Here is an 18,830-nt window from a genome sequence, read left to right as displayed (position 1 = left end):
TGAGAGTGCAAAAGAAGAAATTCATGTAGCATTTCTAGGAGAATAATAAGCTCAATTGCCCCGTAAAAAATAAGTTACAATATTTCCACTATGTACTGTATACGAATAATACTTTTGCTTAAGTATACATTGTATTAGAGTAGACTTATATTTAATAGAAGTTAGATTATATTTAAGGTTAGTTTAGATTAGTTTTGTTATCAATATTTTAAGATTAGGCTCATCGGATTTCAAAAAAAAAAATTAAACTTATTGTATTGAGAAATGCTGAAGTACCTAACATTTTTTTCCAAATGATCTTGTCTGTTCAAGAAATAATTAGGTTTAGATTTTTTTTTTTTCTTAAATGAATGTGGGGTCAAGATTATTTGGTAAAGGAAATTTGGGAAAAAAGTGTTAGGGTCTTTAGCATTTCTCTATCGTATTAGATAGTGTTGGAGTGACTATTAGTATTAGAGTCTAGTTTCCTCATTAAAAAAAAAAAAAAAAAAAAGTTTTAAAGTCTAGTTATCATTCTTGTTTCCTAGTTTAATTGTTATTCTCTTGCTTGTATTTCTATTTAAACTATGATCAATCAATAAAGAAAGAATCATAAATTTAATCACAAACCTGTTTTAAGTTCTCTTAGAAGAATAACATTTAGGTTCCCTCGTAACTTAAAATCTATTCCTGTTATGTATTCACGTAACATGCTCTTCATGCCCTCTAAAGTTATTTATGTATTACAATGTTTACCTTTATTTTATTTTATATGATCAATTAGTGACTTCCGTTTCATGAACCGTGATCTCTAACTGATTGAGCTACCAACTGGGGACAATTACCATGTTCACTTGTTTCTTTTACGCTCACTATGTTTTCAATCTCTTTATTGAACCAAATGCATATAACAAATCACATGGTAAACGATTTTACAATATGGAAACACAAAGATTGTTATTGAACACGATAAACTTATAAGAGCATTTCCGGTAGACCCTCTAAATGGCTTATAATAGCTAAATATGAGTCATTTTGCTCCTCCCGCTAGCACATTGAGCATTTTTTTTTAATCTTTTATTTGGTCATTCTCCCTCCCTCCCTCTTTCACATATGGAAGAGTGTTGCGATAAAATGAATAAAAAAATTTGAAAAATAATATTTAAATAAAATAGATAGTAGAGTAGAGAATATGTTAGAGTATATATATATATATAAAATAGTAGTTAAAGTAAAAATTTATACTTTAAAATTGTTTAGGTCTCTCTTGATGAAAATTTTTAGTGATGAAGCTAAAATTTTGGTTGACAAGGGTATGATTAAAAGATAGATTTAAAATAAAAATTGATTGAAAATATAAAAGAGTTAAACTAACAAAATAAATAAATAATTCAACTAAATGTAACTAGTAATTTATTTTTTCATACTCGGTGTTAATTTATTCAATTATCATCAACAATTTTATATTTCAAAATTGCTGCATGATTTCTTCTTTTTGGTAGCCTTGAATATTCTATTCTCATTCATTCATGCCCTTGATCTCCTATTCAGTTTCATAATCAATTTTTTTTACAATATTCACTTCTAAAATAGATATTTCAACAGTAGTTGTCACAATTGGCAGAGTTAGTGTCAATCTCACCAATGAATAAAGTAATGGATATCTAATATCCTTTTTCAGTTTACTTTATTTATTTATTATGTTAATGATCTTAAGGGATTTTTAGTAAGAAAAAATAAAAAAATAGTCATGTGTGGCGCACATGATTACTTTTCTGTCTATTTTGACATTAAGAGAGTGATTTATTTTGCAACAAAGCGGTAATTTGAGAGAGCCAGGTATCATTTTTTAAAGTTTAGTAACATAAATGCAAAAGTGATAGTAGTTGAGGGACTAAAGAGTATTTTTCCTAAAATTAAATTTATGAATAGTTGACAATGGGCAAACACCAAAGCTTACAATAAGTCATCATTTAAATTCTTTGAAATTTATAACTGGAAAAGTAAGCGTAATAAATAGATGTGAAAAGTAGCATTATTAAAGAGTAACCATTTCATAGCGACTAAACTAATGCTACTCTTCACACTTATTTACTACACTCACTTTATACATACTGATGTAACATATTTTAAGTAGCTGGCATGAAAAGTTACTTAAAACACGTAACGTCAGCTAATATAAAGCGAGTGTAAATAGTAGCGGTACTCTTCTATACACGAGAGCTACAATAAGATAAGACTAAATTAACATGATGCGTATCCCTTTTCTTTTGTTAATATGTTCCATACACATGACCACATCAACTCCTTTCAATACAAAGCATGGTAGTAAGATTACTATGTCTTGTGTTTTATCTTTATGTTTCTAGGAAGCATGAGTTCTTTAGTTGTCGAGAAGGGGAAATGGATTTATTGAAGAATGTTGAAGAATATTGTGCCAAATCCAAGCTTGATGAAAAACTTATATGGGGATGTTTAAACCATTTTAAGAACATATTAAAGTTCTAATGGAGTAGAGAAGATTTGCAAGAAAATTTTGGAGCAAATTGACAAAGAACAAGCATAAGACACTAATCATTGCTTCAACCTGTCTGAAATTGTGTTAAGAAACTTAAAATACGTTTTTAGTACATAAGAAGTTATATCAAGAAAAAATGGATCCGTTCGGTAAAAAAAAACTTAAAAAATCACTTTTTAAACTTTTTTAGCTTAAAAAAAACAAAGAAAAAAGAAAAGAAAAAAAAAGCCTAAAACGACATTATGGGGAATCTATGGACAAAAGCTCGATTTGCTAACATAATCCGAAACACGCCCACTCGCATGCATGCATACAAACACACAAAAAGAAAAGAAAAGGAAGCCATGAAAGTAAATGCAAGGAAGCATTCAAGAGTAATATTGGTTCGCGGCTCATCTTGGAGCCTAAGGTGTGAAGGTAGAAAATGAGCCGAACCAATATCACGGCTTGACTACTTCCCCTGGGAATGAGTGATTTTGTAGGAGCTTTCTGAGAAGGTAAGTATTGTTGGGAAATAATGGAGGGTGTTTCCTCTGTATATATAAATATGAATAATGAAGGCTTTGTGTTTGATGAAATGCATATACGAAGCATATATTGTCATGCTCAAGATTTAGGAATCCCACTACCTATCCCTTTGTTCAAAAGCCACATTATGGAGGGATTAATTCTCTTGTTATGTCATGAACATTACTATCAATAGCTGCTTCATAAATTGCATGTGAAATGTTGTTATTGGTGGATTAATCATTGGGCAGCAATTTCCCAACTAATTATATATCGTCATTCTCTATATGAATTTAATTCGTGGGTCTAACTCATCTCATAAAACCGGTTCTATAGAAGATGATTGTACATTCCTTATAAAAATGCCCAAGGTCTTGTCCACATGCAATGTGAGATTATTCCCCAACACCCCCCCTCACGTGCAGGCTGATATTTTTCCTGGTCCTTGTTACGGAGTAAGTAGTGTAAGCCTTCTTCGTCATATAGTAGGCTCTGATACCATGAAGAAATTCGTGGGTCTAACTCATCTCATAAAACCGGTTCTATAGGAGAGGATTACCCATTTCTTATAAACACGTTCAAGGTCTTATCAACAGGCAATGTGGGATCATTCCCTAACACTAGCAACTTGAATACCCAGCTCACTCAGGTTCAAGTAGTGGTGACAATTCGTGTTCGCGTGTCGAGTTCGAATTGTGTTGAGGCATGTGTATAAGACTATATAGGTCAATCCTAATACAACCCATTTAATTAAACGGGTCAAACTTCTCAACCTTAACCTTCTAATTTTGTATTGGATTTGTATCGGGTTCGCAAGTCATGTCAAAAATTATCTGCCATTATGTCGGGTTTGGGTTGTATCGAAGCATGTGTATAAGACTATATAGGTCAAACTCAAACGCTAACCCTCTAATTTTATATTGGATTTGTGTTAGGTTCGTAGGTCATGTCAAAAATTGTATGCCATTATGTCGGCTTCGGGTTATATCAAAGCATGGATATAAGACTTATCAACCCTAACCCTTTAATTTCGTATTAGATTTGTGTCGGATTCGTAAGTCGTGTAAAAAATTGATAGCTTTAGGCTCAAGCATCCAAGCTTCACTACAAAAGGGGCACTCTCCAAAAGGCAAGGCAAATACTCTCTTTCAAAAACTCTTCATTGAGTTTCTCTCTCTCAGGTAGAAGACTAACTTATATAGCTATCGGAGTATCCTCATTCTCCTGAGGGACCAACGGACTTTAGTGACTTCTTTCTAAAATATTTTCCTTTTGACCAAAAATTCTTCTTTAATTTTAGGAAAATGGTTCAAAGAAAACCGTAAACCATTTTCCGACTTTGAGCATCTCATTCTCAAATCGACGGACCTTACCAAGACCCGCCCAGCACCTCATCGAGACTCGCCTAGGACCCGCTTAGGACCCCTCCAGAACCTGCCCGGGACCCGACCGGACTTGAACGGGACCCATCCGGACAATCCAAACCCCCCCCGGAACTTGACCAAGACCCGCCTGAGACCCGACTGGGACTTGCATGGGACTTGCCCGAGACCCCGTTGGGACTTGACCCCACCCTGGACCTTATTGGGACCGAACCTCCCCAAGAATTAACTAGGACCCGCCCGTGACTTGACCGGGACCCGCCTAGGACTTGCCCGAGACCGGATCGAGATCCTGCCGAGACCGAACCGGGACCCTACCGAGACTTGCCCAGGATCCGCACGGAACTTGCCCGGGACCCCGATGGGACTCGCCCGGGACTTGACTTGGACTTGCCCGAGACATGCTTGGGACTTGATCTGGACATAAGTGGGACCTGCCCGGGACTTGACCGGTACATAATCGAGACCCACTAGGGACTTGACTGGGACCTGCCTGAGACTTGCCCAAGACCCAGCTGGGACTCGCCTAGGACTTGACCGGGACTTGCCTGAGACCCGCCCAAGACTTGACAGGGGCTTCGTCGAGACCCGCCCAAGACTTGACCGAGACCCATTGGGACTTGACTGGACTTGCCCAGGACCCGCCCGAGACTTGCCCGGGATCTGCCCTGTCAAGTCCCAGGCGAGTCCCGGAGGGGTCCCGAACAAGTCCTAGGCGGGTCTCAGGTAGGTCTCAGCGGGGTCCCGGGTAGGTCTCGACAGGGACCTTATTGGAAAAAATATTAATAAAAAAAGTTTATTTTCTGTGCATGCGGTAAATGCCGTAAAATGTTTTCAACATAAAATATTTTTAAGGAAAATGACTTCCCTAAAAATATTTTCCGACGGAAACCATTTTTAGTCTAGCCTTAATTAATAGTCTAGTTATCCTCCATCTTCTAAAAAGGCTAATGTGGTTTTCAAACCTACATAGATTATGTAATGTTATAATCTCTAAAAAACATTTAGTAGCCTCAAACTATTATTAATTGATGGTAATTAATACATAAATGTTATGGAGCATGTAAGAAAAAGAAAAAAAGAAAAAAAAAAAAAGAAAGGAAAATAAGTTTGGAATTGGTAGTAAGATCTTGGAAAAGAAGAATGTATATATTTTTGGAATCGAAACCGGTTGACAAAATCTAAATTTGAGATTTCAATGAGAAGGAGACATATTCTAATTCGTTGAAAACGTAATATGGAGATGTTTTTAGAGACACAAGCCTTAAAAGTCTCCCCCCATGGACATATTCTAACTACTTGAAAAGACAGTTTGGAGATGTGCTTAGCTACAAAGCATAATTAAAAAGAACATAATTGACGATATAATTAATTATTTTAATGTCCCCAAGAGGTAGTTCAATCGGCTAGGACCACGCCTAATGAAGCGATGGTCACTAGTTCGAATCCCCCTCCCCCCTCTTATGTGGACATGTCAAAAAAAAAAAAAATAATAATAATAATTATTTTAATGAGGTTACAAGATTTTGTGATATACATGCCATGCCCAATTTCAAATTCGTGGAATATACACAATAAGATTTTGTTCAAGGGAATAAACATTTACAAATTAACATCCCTTGCCCTAGACCTAAAGTAACCTTAAGGTGAATTCAATGAGATGAGGTTAGTGTGTATAGGCCCATTTAGTTCGGCCTTTGTTAGAATAGAAAATGGATCAAGACCTAAAGGCCGATTAGTTAAAAAATTGATTTTTTGAAATCATTTTTAAAAAATAACTCGTGGTTTAATGGTTGAAGGTGATGTGGCACATGGTAAGTGTAATACCCGGAATAAATAAAAGATAGAAGAAAATAGAGATAAAAAGCAAGAAAAATGAAAGCTAGAGAAAGCTTGAAGACTTAAAAGAAAAACAAATAAATAAATCAAAAAATAAAAATTTAGCTTTCTTGTCTGAACAAAAAAGGATCTCATTCGAATGAAGTGCCTATAATTTGCTGTCGCTTATAAAATGCCAATAATTTTTCGAAATTTAATAAGCGCTAACAATCTATGGCATTTTATAAGCGTGAAGATTTGTCGGCAATTAATTTATTGTTGTCCACCAACCGCTTACTTTAGAGCATATTTGAGATGGTGTAGGAAAGTAGAGTTTTTAAAATTAAAAAGAGCTTTAAAAAAAAAAAAAAATAAAAAAAAAAAAATAAAAAAACTTCAATTTTAAGCTTTTCTAAAAAAGCCTTTTTGACCATTATTAGAGTAAAAAAAATCAAAAAAAAAAGTACTTAAAAGTACTTTTACTCTTCCTATTTCCTAACATAATTCCAACCAGACTCGGGCTTATGAGCGCTGATAATAATAATAATAATAATAATAAAAATTGCTAGCGCTCGGCTTTTGCGCTCAAATTTGCTTTTCCTGAGAATTACCTACAACCCAGCCGTCATGACTCTTAGAATCCCCCCTTCCAGTGTGATGAGATGCAGAACAAAATTTTTCAAAGAATTTCGAAGTGGATATTCTATGGTTGACAATAAGCACAGATCCAAGCAACACAGGCATGAAAAAAAAAAAAAAAAAAAAAAACCTTGATTTTTCTTGAAACCAATCAAGTTGAAAAAAGAAGAAGAAAGAAGAGAGGAAGAAAAAACTGTCTTATTCCTTGATAATTGTTACCATACGGCATCTACATGTGCTTACATAGGGAAAAAAATGCAAGCCATTGTCAAATCTGGGCTAAGTCTCCTTTTTCAGTAAAAGTTTCCTTCTTCAACATATCTAACATGTGGGTTTCTCTCAAAGGCCCAAAAACTGTGTTATTCCTTGATGCAGGTTATAAGCAAAAATCTCTTTCTTTTTTTACTCACCAGTATACCTTGGCTTCCGCTTTTCAGCAAATGCTGTTAAGCCTTCCAGGCGATCTTTTGTATGGAGTATCTGCTCATAGCACTCTTCTTCCAAAGCCAAAGCTGATGCCATATCCATCTCAACTCCCTCGTTGATAGCTCTTTTAGCCATCCTTATCGCTATTGGACCCTGTTCACAATCAATTTGAATATGAGAGAATCATGTGCAATCAATGCTGTCTTTTACCTAATCCAATTAGTTGCACCTGGTTTTGGGGTTCAAGTACTAATTGTGAACATTATACATATTGAGAAATATTACACAAACACCCTCTTTTACACTATCAAGTGCTTACTTCATAACGTAACAATTGCAAAAAGAAAGTAAGGAAATGGGATTAAAAAACTTTGTACTGAAAAGCCAACATGGCAACTACCACATTAGGGAGTATGCGTGTGTAAAAGAGGGATATTTTTCTACATATTTCATCATCACGTAAAACCATATAGGTATCTTTAGGTCCTGACACATACGTATAGAAGCTCTAGCTTATTGAATTAAAAAAAGAAAGATAAGAGGATCATTGATGCACCTCCATTAGTGATCACAGTATCCTAGTTTTTTTGTTCTTCATTGGAAATTGTTATATTATACATTTGAGTATCATTAAGAATTTAAGAATCAGATTATCAAATTTTCTTTTATGATTTCAAATAGTGTGTTGTAATTCTGTTGCAAAGATTAGTTATTAATTTTTTCAGTTGAATTTGATTACATTTTTTTTAAACAAAATTTATCAAGAGCTCCTTTTTGAGATTTATTAGGTTTTAAAAATTTGTCTCATTCGGTATTGGTGTTCAAAACTTTGCTTGGAAATCTTTTTCATCACCTAACTGTCTTGGTGTGTAAAAGATTTCTTTTGTGTTGAAGTCAGATAGAAGTCTTGACCTTGGGTATACACTGTTAAGTTAACCCCTAATGGCTTTGTTGAAAGATTGAAAGCATGTTTGATGATCATAATGATCAGAAGGTCAGAGCCATTTCTTTGATGATCATAATGATCAGATAGTCATTAAACATATGGACATTAACGAATCATTATATCAACTCAAAAAGTCCTAGTAAAATAAAAAAAATAAAAAAGTCCTAATGAATTTTATGCTATGGTTGCTTAAAACTCATTTCAATAAAACTGCATTGGTTTATACACAAGACAACTATCTTTCCATATAGAATGGGCCAGAGAAACTTTTACCTTCTGATTTACATCCCGAGCAATTTCAAATGCCTTTAGATGAGCTTCTCCAGCGGGAACACAGTAATTCACAAGACCTGCAACATAATAAAGACTTCTGTTACTAAATATGGGACAAAAACAAAACAGCACCTGATCATACATACCCATGGACATTGCATCTCTGCCACCAATCTTCCGACCGGTGAATATAAGTTCCTTTGCTACTGCTTTCCCAACTAGTCTAGGAAGTCGTTGCGTCCCACCTGCCCTGCGGAAAGCCAGGATGAGATTTGTACTAAATAGTATTACTGCAAAAAGAAGCCTGTCCAAAATGGTTAAACTATACTAAGAATGTCAATCTGATTAGATAATAAAGAGATTTATTGAAATCACTCAACACACCCAGGGATTATAGCAAGTCCCGTTTCTGGCAAGCCTAATACTGCATCTTCTCCTGAACCATCCAAGGTGGGAAATGATCAAATGGTGACAAATACTTAACATCGTAATCAGGAAGATATCTCAGTGGATATATTGGAGTTAATTATGAGCTTTATTAAATCTAGATCTACCACATATCCGAAGATCACATGATAGAGCCATTTCTAGTCCACCACCCAATGCTGCTCCTTCAATAACAGCGATAGTAGGAAGACGAAGGGCCTGAATAAAATGGATTCAAGTGAATAATGTTAGTTTTCAAGGCCAAAACTCATATCATTGTTCGTGGAAAAGAAAGAAATGGTGATGAAATGCACCAATATGACGAAATCTTACAAGGAACTAACATATAAGCAGGGAAAGAGCAATAAGCAATTCATATGCAAGTGTGCATATAAGTGAGTGCTAAGTAACATCACATAAAGTAGGAGCAAGAGTGGGAGCAACAGCATGCTAAAATCTATTTGGAAAATATTGTTCAAGTCCAAAGTGTAGCTAGAATGCCCATGTGTATATACATTTTTAAACATAAGAATTTACAAAATTTATTGCACATCATATTATGGCTCAAGATTGACACGATAAGATGCTTCAGCATTATGAACGGAGTATAACCAGAGTGTAGGCAGTTGGCATCTCTGACCAGTGGACTGGGGTGCAAGTTCACACTTAAGGCGTCAAGACGCAAATTGAAGTGAACCTGATGCTCTACCATGACCAGCCTTAAATGAAATCCCAATAACTACGGGTGATTGGATTGAAGTCTCATAGATATTTCATGTGGCCTTGTTATAATGCCAATTTGAAGGCAACACAACTATAGAGAACATACAGATAAATGAAGAGGACCAACCTCTAAAAATGAGAATGTTGCTCGAAGCGAGTTGACAAACAAATGAACCTCAGAGGGATTCATTGTCTTGCGCTCCTGCAAACCCAATTAACAGCAGAACTGTTAAGCATGTGCATGATAGCACTGTGTTAATACAGTCTTTATGAGATGCAAGGAAGTAGCACAAGCATAACTACAAGCATGAGATTAACACTTGATGGCAAGATGATAGCAAAAAAATTACAATGATAACTAAGATAACAAAATTTCGTAGGTTTTAGTTACATAATATGTTATCATGATGGTTCTTGTGGAACTTATGAAGTTATGGAACCATCATGATAACTCCTGGAAGTTATCATAATATTTTATCACATTATCATATAGTGCTTTATCTTAAGTTACCAAAATCTTTATGAAAAAACTCCTCCTATAAGAATACTTTAGTAGATTCTTCCGCATTATCATAGGGCTTTATCTTAAGTTACCAAAATCTTTATGAAGAAACACCTCCTATAAGAATACCATAGTAGATTCTTCCTTCCACTTTCCAATCCACTTTTCATAGTTCTACAATAGCAATGATAGAACTCACCAGTTTTTCCTTTGCGCACATGGAATAGGATCTTCTCCACTTCACTTGAAATAAAGAGGAACCCTTTCAAGGTCTAGATTTTGTTTATTACATCTAATGGTTTATATGGTGTCGCATCATTTAAAAATTTTAAATGATGTGTTAACATTAAATATGTGAAATATAATCTGGACCATAAAGTGGTTCCCCTCAATTCCACTTGAAATGAAGTGAAATAGAAAGGATTCAACACATTGCCTATGAAAAAATTGTTCGTTCTTTTTAGAGAGACAAGTCACATACTCATATGGGATCGAACCCATATGACATTCTAATCAGAGTTACAAAAAACTTCAATTTGTCAAATCTTCAAATGACATTAATTCTTCTTCCTTTGAACACCCACTAAAAAAAAAGATTTCCTCCACAACATTGGCCAAATTAGCTTACATTGGGTCATTTCATGCTTATTAGAATATTAATTAAATAATTAAAATCAACAGTTTCCTATCCATTTAAGCTTTTAAAATAATTGGTTATTTAAAATGCTATTAGAACAAAAGTCATGAGTTTGAACATTGTCTCCATCGTTCACATCTTATTTCAATTAAATATTTCAAGTGTTTGGTCTCATTTATTAAAAGAGAGTTTGAACATACACGATAGGGAAGAAGTGTTAAAAATATTAATTAAATAATTAAGATCAATAATTTTCTATCCACTTAAGTTTTTAGTATAAGTTGTAATTTATTTAACAATGCTCAAGTTTCATCCACAGTGGGTAGTTTCATTACCTTCAAATCAGCCCCAGCACAAAATACCCTTGGAACTGAACTGCTAATCAGCACAACATTAGCAGAGGAATCCCTTTCAATTGCTTCGAAGGTCTCTTGTAAGCCTCTCAACATGTCCTTCCCAATCGCATTTTTGGCTCCTGGCCTCTCCAATCTAACCTCAACAATTCCTGTACATAAAACTCAAGTGGATTTGTAGCTACAAAGCAAAGAAACTTGCACTCTTTCTGGGATTTCAAACTTTTATGAGAAAGTTACCGGAATCAGAGTCGGAGAGTCTGTTCATTCGGACTGACTCGGAAGAGGCGGTCTCCAAAATGAGAGTTCTGAGACTCTGGTACTGCCATGTACTGGACTTGGATGTGAAATTCCGAGAGATTATCAAGCTTAGCGATGGTTGATTGGGCTTCGATCTTTTCAAGCAGTGATGGGTCAAAGACCTCGCGAAGACCCCAAAAGCAACCATTTTCTGGATTGAAATTTTTGAGTAAGAATTTCGATGGAGCTCAGAGTGATAGCGTGATGACAATTCTGTATTTCTGTGAATCAAGAGAGAGAGAGAGCCGTTTAATTGATGTCCCAATCATCGTCACTGTTTTTGGAAATTGACCGGAGAGGATCTGATTATGATTAGAAATTTAGAATTTTCAAAAATCTTAGGGCCATTCATGTTCTACCAATATAAAATAATAATAAATATCTCAAAAAAGAAAAATAATAATAATAAAAAAAATATTATTTAAGATTTAAAAAATAGATTAATCAAATAATAAAGGGTAGCACGAACCTCATTTTAACTGGGAGTCAAGCCACCCCAAGAGCCAAATGGCAAAAATAATAATGGGTTGGCCCTTGGGGTGGCCGAGCCACCCCTTCAAGCCTAGGAGTGGCTTCAGGCAAGGGCCAAAATGATAAAAAATAAAAATAAAAAATTATTGGTTGGCCTTTGGGGGTGGTTCAATCGTCCTCCTTTTGCAAGATGAGGGTGGCCGAACCATCCCCATGGCCTATGAGGGTGGTTCGGCCACCCTTGGCTGGCCATTAGCCACCTCCTAGCTAAAATGGGGATGGTTGGCCACCCCTATGGCCAAGATGGGTGACCAGTCACCATTTATTTTCTTATTAATTTTTTTTTTTAAAAAAAAAATCTTAAATAATAGTTTATTATTTTTTTAGTGGGACACGTGTCCCATTTGTGGCCTTAGAATTTTTAAGAAAAAAATCTTTGCCATGAACTAGATACTCTCCAGTCTACTAGTCCATTTAGGCTAGAGAGGATCCGAATCCTATTTTTACCATGTACTCGCTATTAGGTTGATAATTATTTGCGTGCTCGATATAAAATTATAGGGTTAATGTTTTTCATAAACGGGTTTGGTCATAAATGAGTTGACCTGCTTATCAAATTATATATAACAAATATAGGTTGAAACATGTCAAATGGGTTGTGTTCGGGTCAAATGGGTTGTATCGGATTAAGTCAAATGGTTTGAACATGTCGCGTTTAGGTTTAAATGGGTCAACGGGTCAACCTGTTTGAGATCCGTTTATTAAAAAGGTCAAGCAGGTCATGTTAGGTCACTTGCACATCATGTTCAAGTTTAAGAGTCAAATTCATTTAGCTAAAATGGGTCGAATTCGAATTTACCCTTATTGGGTTAGCAGGTCAAGCGGGTCGCCCCGAACCAAACCCGCCAATCCGTTTTGTTAGCCCTATCACTACCATAAACAGTAGCTTTTGGCGGGTATATTATCTCCAACAGCTTTAAAATTGATACATAAAAGTATCTCAACAAATTAGGTAAAATTTTGTAGCGCCAGTTTAGTTCATGGAATAGGTTATTGGAATGAAATAAGAGTAACTATTCTTTTTATTTACTTGCACACTATTTTTAAGAATAACTATTTTCATAAGAATAATTATTCTTCTAAGAAGATAATTACATATTCCTCTAAAAAATTATGTCGAGATTGAGGGGGGGGGGGGGGGGGGTCCAATTTTACTAAAATTTCGGTAGGTTGTTCATGACAATGAAAGTTTTGTGTTAATTGGTGTCGATCATTACATTCTCTGTAGTTGCATTATTGGTCATACCCACATTGGGAGATCTTTTTTAATTGTTCTTGTTAAAACCCACCTTAGGGTAATTAATTAATGTTGTAGTTTAAGAATGTATGTGCTCTTAATATGTTTGTACCATCTAGAAATTGTTTTAGAAAGATATTTATAAACCAATTTTTGTTGATAGTGAAAGATTTAATTGAACTTGGTCCCATGATTTTTCCCTTTAGATTGGAGAGGTTTTCACATAAAAAAATTTGATGCCTTCCACAAGAGTAATTCTATCTAATAGAATGCGATATAACTGCTATATAAATGTATGATACGATAGTAAAAATTAGTTATTGAATCAACACACGTTACAAAAAAAAATAGTGCTTGATTTTTACTGCCATATTATGTGAATCGTATGACAGTCATATTTCAGTCTATTAAAAAGCATTAAACACAGTTCAAGCTATTATCAGTCTGAAGTAAAAAATACCTAGATAAACGAATTCCACATAGATGTACAAAGAGACAATATTGGTTGAATTTGAAAGAGAAATATTGACCACCTTAATATAGGCAATCTAGATTTCTACTCACGAAGCCTTTCACTTCCTGTGAATCCATTGCTCCAGCCGAAGTTGCTTTAAAGGAGGCCCTAGATTTGGCTTACTCCTTTGAGGACACCTCCATTTCCCAGCAACCTCCATTGCATCAGAATACTGAAAATTTGTTGTTTCTGCTAAGAACTTTCTTTCTGTAGCACCATTCTTTCCACCACCCAATGGAACTGCCCTTCTATTAATCCCTTCTGGGCTTCTCAAGAAATTCTCCTTGTTTTTCCTTGTTGTAACAAAACCATTTTCTGATATATCTTTTCCTTCATTTTCTTTGCCACTGCTTCCATGTGTTGAATCTCTCTTATAAATAAACTGTTCTAGGGATTTTCCATCATCACAGCCTGAAGTTTTACTCATATTCTCAGGCACACAAGTAGTTTTTTGGGGTTTCTGTAGCTTACAATGAGAGCCTTCAATAATCAAGGCTGATGAATCTTTCAAGGTTTGCTTACCAACCCAATTGTCACCCTGTAAATTTGTAACATCAAAGCATGGAATGACTTGACAAAATCAGTACACTTTTATGTCTTTATATGATTGAAATACCCTTGTTTTGATTTATTTCCTTTGGAAAAATCATAATTAGTTCTTAAAATTTCTTGCCATTTCAATTTTTAATTTCAATAATTAGGTAGATTTACCTTGATTTCAAATATTGTTAGATGGCAAATTGAAAGGAGGAATTATTTAAAACTGGGATAAAACCTAAAAACATGATAATTGAAATTGGAAATCCAAAGACAAAATTGAAATTATAAGAAAACCTAAAGACAAATTTTTTATTTTTCAATTTTTTGGGGAGTTTTGGAAGAGGAACACCTCATCATAGAATGCTCATTTTCTGATAATTGGACTTATTTCTCTTCAAGTTCTTGTGAATTTAAGAAAGCTTCAAACGCCAGTCGTAATTGCTCCACTATATCATAATCTTGAATGCCATCATATCTTCATTAGTAAATGTAAATTTCTATAATTAGACAAAAATGAAGGGGGAGGAGGAGAGATGGAATACCTCTCTTGAAGACTGCTGTCTCTGTTCATTATTTCCAAAAGAGTTGCTCTGTGTCTTTCCCGTTTCTGTGTTGCTCTCTTCATTGACAAACCCATCACACTCGCATTCACCATCTTTAGAAAGAGAATCTCCCAAATAATTGCTTGTATCCAATTCAGGAGACTCATAAACATAGCTTGCAAACCAGTTTCTGATGTCAGGAGGCTCTGACAGACCAAGAAACAAAAACAAATCAACCACTGATTCTCACTTCAATTGGATTTTTTTTTCTACTCCTATTTAATTAATTACTTATAACCATAAGGGTAAGAGAACGAGTACATTTCAAATTTTTATTTAGCCTTGAGACTTTCCCAGCAGCCAAACATTTTTAAACTCTATAAACTAAAGTAATGCTTTCAAGCACAATTGTGTGGGTTTGAGTCTTGAGAGTGGTCATAGATAGGACCCTATCTCATGGGATCTCTCAATTTCAAATGACTTATGGTCAAAATTTAAAATTGGTATATCTAAGAGTGTACACCATCATCATGTACACCGTTAGATGCACAAATTTTAAAATAAATTCAAAAACTCAACTCTTATAGTCTCTTAGGGGTAGCTCAATCAGATAGGAACCACGCCTTATGAAGCGGAGGTCACTAGTTCGAATTTCCCTCCCCCCTCTTGTGTGGACATGTCAAAAAAAAAAAAAAAAACTCAACTCTTATACAACTCCTATACTATTCGGCAGATGTGGAGTGCTCATAAACCATTGGATTTATGGGCATTTTCTAATAAAAGTTGATCCAATAATATATGAGCACTCGACGCCAATGAGTTGTATAAGAGTTGAATTTATAACATTGCTCCCAACTTTAAATCCTGACCATAAACTCCTCTAGGACCCCTTTTAAGTGAGACGAAAGGTGAATAATGAGCCATTTTTATATTCTAAGATAATTTGATTTCATATGTTCTTAGTGGAACTTCTAGAGGAAGCGATACATACCAGAAAGAAGGAAAGGCGAGTCAGATGAATATTCAAGCTGCAACAAGAAAAACACAGTGGGTGTGAGACATTTTGATACTTCAATGTTCTGCTTGATTGCTGAGATATCATGGGAACAGAAAAGCAATAAAACATAGTTGCATTGGTGCAACACATCTAAATACCAAATCGTGATTGTGCTGCTAGATTACAATCTATACCCAGATCAAAACTATCATTTAAGTAAAAAAAACGTAACGCCCTGATTTTTAAAACAAGTTGCAAGTGAAAAATATCCCATTAAACCTATCTTCTGATCGGCCAATCATCATGACCACCCGAGAACATTGTTGGAAGTCCAAATTAGACATTTTTCAGTTACAACTTGTTTTAAAAGTGTTAAAGTATTGATTAGACGATTTAATTTACATTTTTCTATTAGTTTAAGCATTTAGGATAAGTTGTGATTTAACTTAGTATTAGAGCCAAAGGTCCTGAGTTCAAACTTTGACTCAATCGTTTACCTCATGTTGGGTCTCACTTACACGCGAGAAAGAGTGTTAAAGTATTGATTAGATGAATAAATGCACCTCTTCCTTAGAACAAATGGTGATTTAACAAAAAGTCGGGGCATTAGCAAAAAAAAAAAAAAAAAAAAAAAAGGGAAAAATTACTAAACTGATCCCTGGAATTAGGGTACAAAAAATGATTTTCAAACTCCTTGTGGCTAATATAACACTGAGTTCTACCTCTCTGGCTTGGTCTTCTTGTTTGAATTTCTAGCTGCTAAATCATTATCTTCTAATGACAAATATTTGATAGATCAAACAAGTAATTTTCTAAAATACAGAAACATAAATGACTTTTTTCAATATATTAAGAAAATAAAAAATACAAAAGAATACCAAAGGGGATCAAGTAACAGTACCTTGTTTAAAGACGGGCCTTCAAGCTTATCACTTCCCAAAAAGTTGCTACAATTCACAAACCCATTGGAGCAAAGCTTCTCAGCAACAAACTCTTCGTCTCTTTTCCTGATTTTCTTAAGCCCACCAGGATTTTCTTCTTTTTCTCTGTCACCCTCTTCGATAACCAAATCACTTTTTGCAAATTGAATTTCTTTAGAAACAGAATCTCCAAAATTTTCATTTGAGTCCAGTACAGGAGACTCATACTCATAGCTTGGGAACCAGTTTCTAATATCAGGAGGCTCTGACAGAATCCACACAATAACAACAGAAAGAAAGAAATTGACGTTACAATTTCCTGCAGACTTGGAATAAGATTTACTTAGTTTGTGTTTGGTTGCTGATGGGATTAGAAATATGAGATACCCAAGTTCTCATTTCTTTCCGTATATTTTCTTAGCAAACAAACAGTCATTAAGATTTGCAGAATCTGGGAGAAGTAATGCATACCAGAAGGAAGCGAAAGGGAGCTCGTAGAACCCAGAACCTACAAAAATAATTGATAAAAATGAGAAATTTGGAGCTTTCAGTCTCTGTGAATTTGTGGGTCAAGAAAATAATTATTGGTAGAATCTTGCAAAATCCATTCCAACCCTTATAAGGCTCTAAAATATTCCATTTTTCTTTTCCTATACTTTCTCAGGAACCAAACGGAACCAAAAAAAAAATATCCACAGCAGATGAAGAATTGTAGGCTAAAGAAAACAAAAATTGGTACCTGAGAATCAGATATTTGTTGGAGTTCTCCGTTTGAATTGTCCATTAGATCTCTCTCGCTTTCCCTGTGTAAGAGTTAAAATATTAAGCGGCTAAATGGGTTGTTTATTTTGTTTATTTATTCAAATTTCGCGGAATGTAGTTGGCGCCTTTTTTTTTTTTTTTTTAGAATTATTTATCGTACAAAAAGTTTAAGGGCGCGTTTGGATGACCCTAAAAAGTGTTGCCCTATTTTGGTTAACCTTACAATTACAAGTCCCTCAAAACGTAAGAAGCAAAATAATCATGAAGTAGCATAGGATATGTAGTAGAGCATTAGTATGAATCCTTTTTTACTGAGGATATGTTCCTCACATAAATTGGAAATTGTGAAAAATGTTTGTGAATCAATCTATTATCACTCGGTCAATAGGCCTTTTTCAAGTAGAGTGTTTTAGGATCCGTTTGAGATTGTGGTTTCAATAAGTGTGATTTTAAAAATAGTTTTTTTCAAAATGTTACTTTTTAAAATTACAAAAGTGTTTAGTAAAACATGTTAAAAATATATATATATATATATATTTTTTAATCTAATATTTGTTATTCAAAATCGTAATTTTAGTTTAAATTCGCACTTTTCAAATAAGCACCCTTAGCCTGCTTATAGAAATCGTAGATTTTTTTCCTATTTTAAATTATGTGCTTTTTAAATCAATGCCAAACGCCTTACATTTTGCAATATCTTTTAAAAATGTATATTGTTCTTGCGAAATCGTAATCCCAAACGCACCCTTAATGATTTAGATCGCCCTTCCTCTCTCTCTCTTGCTCGAAGAGAGAGAAATCCAAGAAAACTTCGTTTTTCACTTTGTCTCAATGTTAGGCCATCTTCCTTCGTTGTGCGTGAATATGATGGAGGAGGATCCTCCTTCTCTCTTTCTTTCGCTCCTCTCTAGGGTTTTTCTTTTCTTCTCTCTTTTTCCCTTGGGTTTTCATTTGCAATAACATCAGATTTACGGGGTTTTGTTCCTTTTCTCAGCCAACGTGCCACCTTTTCGCCTTCGCTGGTATCCTTGGTCACAAAAACTGCCACCCGCTTTTGTGTGCGCAGTCCAGGCACCTTCCTGGCGCATGAGTGCTGCACGCGCCGCCTCCACCTCTGTTTCGACTAGTGCCACACGTTGATTCGTTGTCTTCCTTGGAGCTTTAGTAATGTTTCTCTGTAGTAGGATTTCTCTTTTGGTAGTGAGGCTCCACTTAAGCAACTAGATTTAGCCAATTACAATGTGTTCTTTCTTTTGCGGTGGCCACAAAGTTTGAACGATGGTGCAATCGATGTTTTAAGGACAAAGTTTTGCTCTAAATTGGGCTGAAGAAATTTTCTTCAACTTAGTCTATAAAAG

At 34.9% G+C, this 18,830-nt stretch overlaps 2 protein-coding genes across 5 annotated transcripts; both read right to left on the bottom strand.

Moving 5' to 3' along the window:
* Nucleotides 1–7,023: 7,023 nt before the first annotated feature.
* On the bottom strand, nt 7,024–11,734 carry LOC132174948 (ATP-dependent caseinolytic (Clp) protease/crotonase family protein). Of its 4 annotated transcripts, none has more exons than XM_059586712.2 (8): nt 11,370–11,734; nt 11,112–11,281; nt 9,765–9,839; nt 9,043–9,133; nt 8,873–8,924; nt 8,635–8,792; nt 8,489–8,565; nt 7,024–7,422 (listed from the first exon to the last, which is right to left on the bottom strand). In XM_059586712.2, exons 1-8 carry the CDS (start codon nt 11,575–11,577, stop codon nt 7,246–7,248), a joined length of 1,008 nt encoding a protein of 335 aa, XP_059442695.2. In that variant the 5' UTR covers nt 11,578–11,734; the 3' UTR covers nt 7,024–7,245. The 4 variants fall into 4 exon arrangements, with proteins under 4 accessions (XP_059442695.2, XP_059442696.2, XP_088370827.1 ...); XM_059586713.2 differs by having other exon boundaries at nt 8,635–8,738; XM_088514701.1 differs by having other exon boundaries at nt 8,489–8,792.
* A 1,885-nt stretch (nt 11,735–13,619) lies between these two features.
* Nucleotides 13,620–17,516, bottom strand: LOC132176254 (ATP-dependent caseinolytic protease/crotonase family protein). The gene is made up of 6 exons (XM_059588406.2): nt 17,450–17,516; nt 17,182–17,218; nt 16,692–16,975; nt 15,785–15,821; nt 14,794–14,999; nt 13,620–14,249 (listed from the first exon to the last, which is right to left on the bottom strand). Exons 1-6 carry the CDS (start codon nt 17,492–17,494, stop codon nt 13,770–13,772), a joined length of 1,089 nt encoding a protein of 362 aa, XP_059444389.2. The 5' UTR covers nt 17,495–17,516; the 3' UTR covers nt 13,620–13,769.
* Nucleotides 17,517–18,830: the final 1,314 nt, after the last annotated feature.

Source organism: Corylus avellana, chromosome 3 (assembly GCF_965113065.1).
Source record: "Corylus avellana chromosome 3, dhCorAvel1.hap1.2, whole genome shotgun sequence".
Taxonomy (NCBI): domain Eukaryota; kingdom Viridiplantae; phylum Streptophyta; class Magnoliopsida; order Fagales; family Betulaceae; genus Corylus; species Corylus avellana.
Note: the sequence above shows the minus strand (reverse complement) of the source record. Positions and strands in the feature narration are given on the sequence as shown.

Excerpts from the sequence above, each read along its gene's own strand:
- LOC132174948 (XM_088514701.1), bottom strand. The coding sequence starts at position 11,577 with ATGGTTGCTTTTGGGGTCTTCGCGAGGTCTTTGACCCATCACTGCTTG. Across the intron at positions 11,282-11,369 it reads ACTCTCCGACTCTGATTCCG|GAATTGTTGAGGTTAGATTG; the intron begins GTAACTTTCTCA and ends TTTTATGTACAG. Across the intron at positions 8,925-9,042 it reads ATGTGATCTTCGGATATGTG|GAGAAGATGCAGTATTAGGC; the intron begins GTAGATCTAGAT and ends TGGATGGTTCAG.
- LOC132176254 (XM_059588406.2), bottom strand. The coding sequence starts at position 17,494 with ATGGACAATTCAAACGGAGAACTCCAACAAATATCTGATTCTCAG. Across the intron at positions 16,976-17,181 it reads CTCCCTTTCGCTTCCTTCTG|AGCCTCCTGATATTAGAAAC; the intron begins GTATGCATTACT and ends GGATTCTGTCAG. Across the intron at positions 15,822-16,691 it reads AAGGCCCGTCTTTAAACAAG|CTTGAATATTCATCTGACTC; the intron begins GTACTGTTACTT and ends TTCTTGTTGCAG.